The sequence below is a fragment of the Acomys minous genome, assembly GCF_964271855.1.
Source record: "Acomys minous genome assembly, chromosome: 12".
NCBI lineage: Eukaryota > Metazoa > Chordata > Mammalia > Rodentia > Muridae > Acomys > Acomys minous.
In genome coordinates, this window is record NC_140493.1 from 91,591,266 (window position 1) to 91,601,481 (window position 10,216).

The 10,216-nt window shown below is 47.5% G+C and overlaps 1 protein-coding gene across 2 annotated transcripts; it reads right to left on the reverse strand.

The window, feature by feature from the left end:
* Positions 1-2,307: 2,307 nt before the first annotated feature.
* Positions 2,308-8,561, reverse strand: KRT24 (keratin 24). 2 transcript variants are annotated; one of them, XM_084748830.1, is made up of 9 exons: positions 8,273-8,560; positions 7,917-8,236; positions 6,689-6,771; positions 5,502-5,658; positions 5,090-5,251; positions 4,874-4,999; positions 3,959-4,176; positions 3,679-3,749; positions 2,308-2,696 (listed from the first exon to the last, which is right to left on the reverse strand). In XM_084748830.1, the coding sequence occupies exons 1-9, from the start codon at positions 8,490-8,492 to the stop codon at positions 2,593-2,595; spliced, it is 1,461 nt and encodes a 486-aa protein (XP_084604956.1). In that variant the 5' UTR covers positions 8,493-8,560; the 3' UTR covers positions 2,308-2,592. The 2 variants fall into 2 exon arrangements, with proteins under 2 accessions (XP_084604956.1, XP_084604955.1); XM_084748829.1 differs by having other exon boundaries at positions 7,917-8,561.
* Between the last annotated feature and the right edge of the window lie 1,655 nt (positions 8,562-10,216).

A 10,216-nucleotide genomic window follows, 5' to 3' on the forward strand; every position in this document is an offset into this window, starting at 1 on the left:
CGTTCTTTTGAGCTGTCATCTTATGCTCAAGTCTTTTCACGTTGTTCTGGGGTTGGTGACAGGACAATTTCAGGTTACCCAGGCGCCTTTAAACACAGAGAACAGATCCAATAAAGAAAATCGAGTAAGAACTCCCAAGAGTAGGAGGGACTCCAAAGGAGGGATGTACTGACGTTCATGTTAAAAGGATTTATTTTTATTATATTTTATTTTACTTTCATACATATGTGTGGCTGTGTTTGTGTGAGTGTAAGGTGCCTGTGGAGGGCAAAGACATCAGATCCCCTGGAGATGGAGTCACAGGTGGTTGTGAGCCACCTAGTGTGGGTGCTGCAAACTGAACCGAGGCTCTCTCTGAGCATAGCATGTGCTCTTAACCTCCGAGCCATCTTTCTCGTCCCATGATGCTCATTTTTAATGTTTTATTCAATATGCTTAGATGATGAAATCCTACATTTTTTGGTTGTTTTGATGATTAAGCTTTTGATACTTTTGTTTTACTAGTTTTATATGTGAATGTATAGGTTTTATGAATTATGTTCAGGTTCCTGTGTATGTGTGCGTGTGCGTGTGCGTGTGCGTGTGCGTGTGCGTGTGTGTGTGTGTGTGTGTGTGTGTGTATGTGTGGATGTAGGGTAGGGTCTCTTCATTGGCCTGGAGAGCATTGAGTAGTCTACACTGGCTGGTCAGGAGCACCAAGGATCCGTCTGGCTGCTTCTGTCACCCTGGCACTGGAATTACAAGTGCACACACCATGCCTGGCTTTTAAAAAAAAAAAATGAATTCTAGGGTCTGTACTCAGGTGACTTTGCCAACTGAGCTGTGGCTCTATCCCAGACTTTTTTTTTTAAATATTTTTTAAGTTTGGCTTTCTGTGTCACGTCTTGTGAGTTCTTTCCCTTGAGGACTGGCTTATGGGAGTTGGTTCTCCAACTTCTGACTGGGTCAATATAAAACTGTTTGTGTAAAGCACTGTTGCTCAGCCTGGCTAGATCTTCAGTCTGGTTCTTCCCAGGGCCTGAACCCTCCTCCAACCAGACCTTTTTGGTTTTTATCATCAAGACAGAGTCTGAGCCTTTGGAGATGCTTTTCAAAAGAGGGAACGAGGCCGTGACTGCCCATGGGTTAGAAGGTCACCAATATGGAGAGAGGCGAGAAGAAACACCAGATGTGCCAATTGACAACTTTTGGTTGGAGGTGTGGCTAGAATTGGTAAAGGAACAAGTTCTAAAAACATATCTCCTCTTCGGGGCTTTCAACTTGTTAAGAAATCAGACCCTGTGTCGTATGTACAATGTTCTTTCCCTATAGTCTATATTTGATATTTATTCTCTCTCTCTCTCTCTCTCTCTCTCTCTCTCTCTCTCTCTCTCTCTCTCTCTCTCTTTCTGAGATAAGGCTTCTCTGTGTAGCTCTGGCTGTCCTAGAACTTTCTCTGTGGACCAGGCTGGGCCTCAAACTCAGAAATCTGCCTGCCTCTGCCTCCCAAGTGTGCCACCACTGCCTGGCTTGATCATCTCTTATGCCATGGCCCATTTCTGTAGTATGTTTGGCAAATACTGTACAATCAAGTCCTTCATTTTTTTTTTTTTTGAGACAGGGCCTTATGTAACTCAGGCTATCCTCAAACTTGCTGTGTAGCTGAGGACAGCACTGAGTTCTGGATCCGCCTGTCTCTGCTTCTCAACTGCTGGAATTCCAGGTGTGTACCGCCACCAGCTGAAGTCCTTTAGCCCCAGCTGTCTTTATGTTTGGTTTTCCTCCTCACTGGCAAAGTAAACTTTGTATTGTTATCCAGAGAGGGTCTCACTATGTAGCCTTATCTAGTCTGGAATTTACTATGTAATCTAGGTTTACCTGGAACTTGTGTCAATTCCCCTGTTTCAGCTACCCAAGTGCTCACCTGTGAACAGCTGTGAGCTTATTGAGGTATGAGGCATAGCTTTTGTGCCTTTTTCTAAATGTATGAGACACCTTTTCAGCGACTGACATAAAGAAATAGGTATCGATGAATTATAAGTTGGTCACTGTAATACTTTTTATCCCTGTCTGGTGACACAGACCGTTGGCTATAGTGTGAGGGACACTGAGGTCTACTTTCAGCAGCTATGGTGCCATTCTGTTCTTGTGTGATGTTAAAATCCACAGGTAAAATGGCTGAAATCTTCACGTAATAGAGAAGGCAGGTAAGTGATGAATTAATGTTAGTGATGCAGTAATGAGCTGCCAATCGTGACTCCAGCCCTGAGTAAGATACTAAACGTCTTCGTGGGGGTGGGGGGGTGGGAAACCAACAACCCAGAATGACTTCGTTAGCTTGCAAAAGCACATTTATTGAAGCACAGAGACACTCAGAACCAATCCCTCCTTCCTACTTTAAAAACAATGTTCTAGGAAGAAAATAAGAGGATGCAGAAAATGGGCTGGTTGGCTAATTTTGGACAGCAGGTTTTCCCGGGGGTGGGGGTGGGGGTGGGGGTGGGGAGGTGGGGGGAGGTGAGCCAGCATCACCGTCAGCCTGGGGCGGGCTCTTCACTGGCTCCCTCGTCAATTGTTTCCTTTGACGGACGCCCCTGCGGAGCTGGAAACTGCTTATTTTATTTTCACTTCGGAAATGTTGCTGACTTGAGATGAGACAACTTTGCCGTCTACCACGTCCTCTATAATGGTCTTCGTCACTCTCCTCTTGTTGGGATCTGAAAATCATGGGACCACAAGGTCAGCCACTGAGACCCAGAGCAGGAGAAACTCGGCGCTTGCTGACTGTGTTCTCTTCACTTAAGATATTGTCAGCAACTGTGGACACGTTGTCATTTCTTCTTACTGTGTGTGTATGTACACCTGTGCAGCTGGGTACACACACATGTATGTGTGTGTGTGTGTGTGTGTGTGTGTGTGAAAGTAAAAGGACAACCTCAGCCATGATTGCCCAGGCAATAGCTACCTCATTATTTTTTATTTTTATTTTTTTTGAGTCAGGGTCTCTCTGTCTCTCTAGCTTGGAATTTGCCAAAATGGGTCACACTGGCCAATCAAAAAGCTTCAAAAGAGCAGGGGTGGAGTTGGTGCACACCTTTTAATCCCAGCACTCAGAGGCAGAGGCAGGTGGGTCTGTATGAGTTCGAGGCCAGCCTGGTCTACAGAGCACATCCCAGGACAGCCAGAGTTATACAGAGAAACCCTGTCTCAAAAACCAAAGCCAAACTGAACTAAAGCGCATCAGAAGTCTACCTGTCTTCACCTGTGCCACCCTTGGAATTTCCAGCCCCTAAGTGCCTGTGTGTTTTGCTTTGTGTCCCCCGCCACTACCATAGGTTCTCAGTGTTGAACTCAGGTCCGCCTGTGCTTGCAAGCGAAGCATTGCTGCCTAGCCATTTGGCCACCCCAATGGTGAAAACATACAAGAAAGCAAGCCTTTCATTCTAAAATACTTTTCTGTGACAATCCATTGAAAAGTAGTTTGAAGCCAGGCGTGGTGGTGCACGCCTTTAATCCCAGCACTCGGGAGGCAGAGGTAGGTGGACTGCTGTGAGTTCGAGGCCAGCCTGGTCTACAAAGGGAGTGCAGGACAGCCAAGATAACATAGAGAAACCTTGTCTGGGGAGGAGGGAAAAAAAATAAAGAAAGAAAAGTACTTTGAGATGGTAACATTGTTATCAGCATTTAGAAACTGCATACCTTTTCCTTGGCCAGATCTTGAGTCACTCAACACCATGTGCTTGGATACTAAGTTTGTATAATCACATCCCCTGGAGGGAAGAAGAAAGAACAGCATTTTCCTTTGCAGTTTGCCAAGGTGGGAGAGGTCCTCCAGCCTTTGGGAGAGCCCAGGCTGCAGCTGTGGGTATCTTCTGATTGGGCTGTGTCTGTTATGTTACTTTCCTGCTTTATGGGGACACGGCTGGCCCCTCCCCTTCCCTCTTTGATGTCGTAAGCCCACCTCCTGCATCTCACTCACCCTCCTTCTCCATGGAGCAGGCGACGGTAGGTCTCGATCTCCTCCTCCAGGCGTACCTTGATGTTCAGCAGGTAGTCATACTCTGCTTTCTGGCACTCTGTCTCACCCCGAATCTGACAGAGCTCTTCCTCCAGACTGCTGATCTGCATCTGGACTCCACACAGCCGGGCCCTGTAGCCAGCTTCCACGTCAGCCAGGGTCCCTTCCAGAGAGCATTTCTAAGACAAAGAGAAAGCAAAAATTCACGTGGAAGATAAGTCAATGGATGATTTGGAGAAAAAAAAAAGCCCGATTTTGTATGAGTAGGTGTACGCTTTGCCCTGCTAGGGCACAATCTACGCTGTCTTTGCCTCTTTAACTTTCACTGGCAGGATTCAAATTAAATCTTTAATGGAAACGGAGAGAGTTGTCCTGTGCACGCACGTGTGTGTGTGTGTGTGTGTGTGTGTGTGTGTGTGTGTGTGTGTATGTGTGTGTGTGTGTGTGTGTGTGTACGTGTGTATGTGTACGTGTGTATGTGTAGGCCAGAAGTTGGCATGTCTATCTCCCTCTGTTGTCCTCGATATTTCATGACAGGGTCTCTCACTGAAGCGCGCTCACTGATTTGGCCAGGTTACTCACGGAGCCGCCTGTTCCTACGCACCCCCTCCCCAGTCTTTCACAGGGGTGCTGGGGATCTGAACTCTGATACTCACACTTACATAGCAAGCGGTATTTTCCCCCACAGAGCTATTGCCCAGCCCCAGAGAGCGGCATGCCTCACTCTTTACGTTCTCTAGCAGACAAAACCTTTTCCTTCCTCTGTCTTTTGTGCCTGTGTGTTTAGTGAGCATCACGGGTAATGGAGGGCAACATATTTGCTCAACTCCTTGTTGGAGATTTAAAACAAACCCACAGACAACCGTCAGCGCATACCAGGGCCAGCTGGGATTGAAGCTCGATTTCCAGGGCTTGCACGGTGCGTTTCAGTTCCATTATCTCGTTCCTGGCGCAGTCGGCTGCCCCTACATCGGTAGAGATTTGGGCTTGCAGGGATGCGCTCTAAATGGAAATAAAGCACTGTCGTCATGGGAGCAGAGGTGGTGGCTTAAGCTCGACCCGCAGGTTGAGGCCCCCTCTTCCGCACCCTACCCGCTCATTGAATTGTTTCTCAGCTTCCTGGCGGTTCTGCTCAGCCATGGCCTCATACTGAGCCCTCATGTCATTCAGTAGCTTGGTCAGGTCGGTTCCTGGGGCAGCATTCATTTCTACTGTCACGTCCCCTCCAGAGCTTCCTCGCAGGCACTTCATTTCCTAGTGTACAGGGATGGAAAAGGGACCACAATGATTCGGATGGAAAGCTGCCACCACCTAAGGCATCCGTCACTGCAAACATTCAAAACCGCGACACCCCGGAGGATCTTCAAGATGAGACAAGTGCTCATTGCTAAGCTTTCCTGGCCATTGGATATGGGGAGCGCATTTAGTCACACTGAGTTCACTCTTGTAGACTAGACACGGTGGGAAGTCTGGGGCCGTTTGTGCATGCGCAGCCGGTTCCCACCTCCTCATGGTTCTTCCTCAGGCAGACCAGTTCCTCAGTCAAAGCCTCGATCTGCATCTCCAGGTCAGAGCGAGTCATGGTCAGGCCATCCAGCACTTTCCGCAGGCCGTTGATGTCGCCCTCTATGCACTCCCGGAGGCACAGTTCGTGCTCATACCTGGAGGGGGGGGGGCGGGCAGGAAGGCAGGTGAGGGACCTCTCTTTCATACCCTTGGAAAAGTTTTCACCTTGAAGCACTGTTGCTCAGTTTTTTCTTCCCGTGTGGAACCCTGGGTGCTGGGCCTTTGCTGGGAAGTGCTCTAACTCTGAGCTGCATTCCCAGCCCGCCCCTGACTATTTTGATAAATGAAATTGCTGGAAGCTTCTCTGAAGTTTAAAAAAAAGAATCTCATAAGGAAAAGTATTTTCTAATATTAGCTCTAGTCATGTACAATATTTTTTTATAATAGTTCTCAACTGTAATTCCCCCCTCCCCCCATTTTCTTTCCTTCCTTCTTCTCTCCCAACCTTTCTTGCTTTTCTTTTCTTCCAACAATGGTCTCTATAAAGTTTACTCCTGGGAGCCAGGCATGGGGGTGCACTCTTGTGACATAGCACTCTGGAACTGGAATCAGGAAGGCACAGAGTTCAAGGCCAGCCTCAGTTACATAGTGAATTTGAGTCCAGTCTGCGCTACACAAGTTTTATTTACTTATTTATTTGTTTGTTTATTTATTTACTTTCTATTTATTTATTTATTTATTTTGAGACAAGGTCTCTCTGTGTTAGCCTTGGCTGTCCTGGACTTGCTTTGTAGACCAGGCTGGCCTCGAACTCACAGCGATCCTCCTGCCTCTGCCTCCCAAGTGCTGGGAATAAAGGCCTGCGCCACCACACCCGGCAGAACATACAGTGTTATAAGAAACAAAAGCATTTCTCATCACACTGATGATCCTCCTGCCTCTGCCTCCCAAGTGTGCTGGAATTAAAGGTGTGCGCCACTACGCCCGGCCCAAGTTTCTGTCTTAAAACAAAACACCCCAAACCAAACAGACAGTAGAACGATAGAATAAAACCAACCATGCTCGCTCCTGGTTTAATTGTGAATTTAGCTCATGGTCCCCCAAAGGGTTTTTTCCCCCTCAGCCATTGGACTGTGTTTTATCCCCTGTGATGACTGTTTTCAAGTGTTCGGGTTTCGCACTCACTTCATTCTGAAGTCGTCGGCAGCCAGTCTGGCGTTGTCAAGCTGCAGAGCTTTCCTGCCGTTTTCACAGGTGGCTGAAGAGATCTAGGAAAGAGGGAAGACTGACTAGCAAGGTGATTTCCCCTTTGCTCTGGACTCCTTCCTACCTGTGAGGGCAGACACCTCCTATGTCATGAACTCTTAAAGGTGGGTTGACCTGCAGACTCACTTAGCAGGGGTGCATACCACATATCTCTGCAGCAGGAAACAGCTCACATAGTTATTGGGGTAGCCACAGGATAGCGGGGGTTTTGTTTGTTTTTTTTGGTTTTTCGAGACAGGGTTTCTCTGTGTAGCCTTGGCTGTCCTGGACTCACTTTGTAGACCAGGCTGACCTCGAACTCACAGCGATCCGTCTGCCTCTGCCTCCCGAGTGCTGGGATTAAAGGCGTGCGCCACCATCACCCGGGTAGGACAGTGTTTTATAGCATGCTGTCCTCTGCCTATTTCTGCTGATCAGGTCAATCACTTCCTCCCCTGTTCAGGGTTTCAGCATGAGCACAGAGTTCCCCTAAAAACTACCCATCTCACACATCTGTGCCTGAAAATCTTCAGCTTTAGTGCGTTTTGCAACACTTCACCAGATTCTCTAGGAAGAAAAATAGTCCTAATGAATCCAGAAAGACACACAAAAAAAATGTTCCGACCTGTGAGAATGAGTCATGAATAATTAGGTCACCCTAATTATCCCCTTGGTACCATCCGGCTAATATGTACCTGTCAGTTGGCTGTCTGGCCTTGTACGAATTCAATACCCAAATCTGAGATTCAGACAGAGTACAATCGTTGTGTGTCATACTTAGGATGGTCACAATCAAGATACAACAGGACCCGTTTTGCACACATGAATATTTCATTGACTTCCATTTTAATTACAGGGCCCTGGCACTGGCTGCCAGGTCTGACCAAACTTGCAGACCTAAAGTTGATCCTCGGGTCTCACATGGGAGAAGGCAAGAACCAATTCCCATAAAATGTCCTCTCATTTCCACACTAGTACCATGGCATGCATGCATGCCCCTTTTCTGAACGTACACACGTGTGCACCCTCACACACACACACACACACAGACACACACACACACAGACACACACACACACACACACACACGTAAAAACCATTTCATCAAAGCTTATGACCTGAACAAAAGTGAAAGGCACGTCATAGGAGCACAGCTAGGGAGTCCCACCTGGTTCTTCAGCTCTTCGATCATGGTCCAATATTTGCTGTAGTCTCGTGCTGGTCCAGCTTTTCTGGACCCATGCTTGCAATACCACTCCTCGATTTTAGTCTCCAGACTAGTGTTGGCTTCCTCCAGGGCTCTGACCGTGTCTAGGTATCTGGCCAGCCGGTCATTGAGGTCCTGCATCGTTTGCTTTTCACTTCCAGAGAGAAGACCCCCATCACTGCCGCTGACACCACCAAGGCCACCTCCCACACTACTTCTACAGCTATAGAAGCCTCCGCTAGAGCCCCCGCCAAAGCCACAGCCCCCGCCAAAGCCGAAACCTCCACCAAAGCTGGAGACCCCACCAAAGCCGGAACCTCCACCAAAGCTGGAGACCCCGCCAAAGCCAGAGGCTGCTCCAAATCCACCCTTTACTGAGCAGCTTCCAAGGCCACCCTTAGATCCCTGGAGGCCCAAGGCAGAGCCTCCCCCGAGCCCACAGCTACTTCCACTGCTGAAGGTGCTTCCACCCGCGCACACCCTGCTGCCCACAGCCCCGGCGGAGGAGCAGGACCCTCTCTGAGTTGAGCAGAACATGATGCTCCTTCAAGTGCTGAGCTGTCTCTGGTACAGGGAAAGGTGGGGTGAGCAGCCTGTTCTGGTCTGCCTTTTTTGGCTCTTATATACACACCAGTAGGGTGTTCCTTTTCCCTGGCATTTCCTAATCCCTGTTACAGTTTTGTTAATCCCTAATTGGATAATTTATTTTCCATGAACCTACCCTACTGGCTCTTTTTATGAGGCTGGGTCAGACGCAGAGGGGGAAAAAAAAATAAGGTGGAGCCAAAAAAAAAAAAAAATCAGAACCACTGTTCTAATTTTTGAGAAGTTTTAATGACTGGTAATTTCTTCAGAGAATATAATTCCACTCAATTTGCTCCATGATTTCCCGATGGCAGAGCATATCCTCAGGTTATCAAGTGTAATTACAATCCTCACTGTGATGAGAGGGAACACTTTTCAGCATGTAACTTTTCAGTTGTATTATTGTCAGAGTCAAAAAGTAGGGTTAGCACCGGCACTGCCTTTGTATTTAATGAAACTCTTCTTTGGTGTGGGTAGTACGTTCTTTATAATTTAGGATGAACTGATGCATTTTTATAGTTCATAAGAAAAGTTGGGCTGGAGAGATGGCTCATCAGTTAAGGGCGTTGACTACTCTTCCAGAGGTCCTGAGTTCAATTCCCAGCACCCACACGGCAGCTCACAACTGTCTGTAACCCCAAGATCTGATACTTTCACATAGACAGACATGCAGGCAAAACACCAATGCACATAAAATAAAGGTAGTAAAAAAGAAAAGCTAATCACATACTTGCCTGCGAGTACCGTTGGGTCTCAGGGACGTGCTCATTTGGGCAGATATTGACTGAGAATGATCACACAAGGTTTCAGATTGTCCCAGAATGGGACCAGGGTGAGGCTGCAAATGCTTCATCTGTGCCTTTCTTTTTGATTCAACTCTGGTCCTTCCTGCTCCACATCCCACCTTGATGTAAGGTTTTGCAGAGTCCTGGAACGGAAGCCCCTGTGTTTCTGATCCTCCTGCCTCTAATTCCTGAGATAGGCAGGTACCACCACGCTCAGGATTATACTGGCCTGGAAACTGAACCCAGGGCTTTGTGTCGCCAGGTAAGCCAACTGCCAACAGAGCTGCACCTCCAGCCCTCTCTGCTCTGGTCTTGCAGAGACAGCAACTTCACTCTTCAGAATCAAGTCTTAAGATATGGAGAGGAACCTGTGTTTACTGCCCCCCCACCTCTGTTTTGAAGACAACTGGGGAAAAAAAAAAAGAGAAATCAGAGACCACTGTTAATATGCAAAGCAGCCATTTTACACATGAGGAAATGGAGTTTATTCAAGTCTGTTCAGTCTTTGCTTAGCTTTTTCTATTTTCATCTGAAGACTGTTTAGAAAAGAGGACCTTAAATTCTGATAACTGATGCCCTGGTTAGGGTCACTACATCTTAGGATCCTCAGTCCTGGAGCCTCCCCTGTTCACTTCCTGCTTTGGGTGGCACTGTCCCTTTGTGGCATAGATGCTTCCTTTTATGTTGGCTACTAGTTCCTCTGGTTTAAAAGTGTCCTCCGGTTTAGCGCTGGGGCTGTTGAGATGACTCAGCAGGTGTCGGGCCTTGCGGCCATGTGATACTTGGACGGGGAGAATTGATTCCCACATGTCTTCACGTGACCTTCACCGTTCATCATGGCATGTGCACACTCGAGCATATCCACAGACACAATAGACAAATGTAAATGGA

Excerpts from the sequence above, each read along its gene's own strand:
- KRT24 (XM_084748829.1), bottom strand. The coding sequence starts at position 8,492 with ATGTTCTGCTCAACTCAGAGAGGGTCCTGCTCCTCCGCCGGGGCTGTG. Across the intron at positions 5,000-5,089 it reads AGAAACAATTCAATGAGCGG|AGCGCATCCCTGCAAGCCCA; the intron begins GTAGGGTGCGGA and ends ATTTCCATTTAG. Across the intron at positions 4,177-4,873 it reads TTCAATCCCAGCTGGCCCTG|AAATGCTCTCTGGAAGGGAC; the intron begins GTATGCGCTGAC and ends TCTTTGTCTTAG.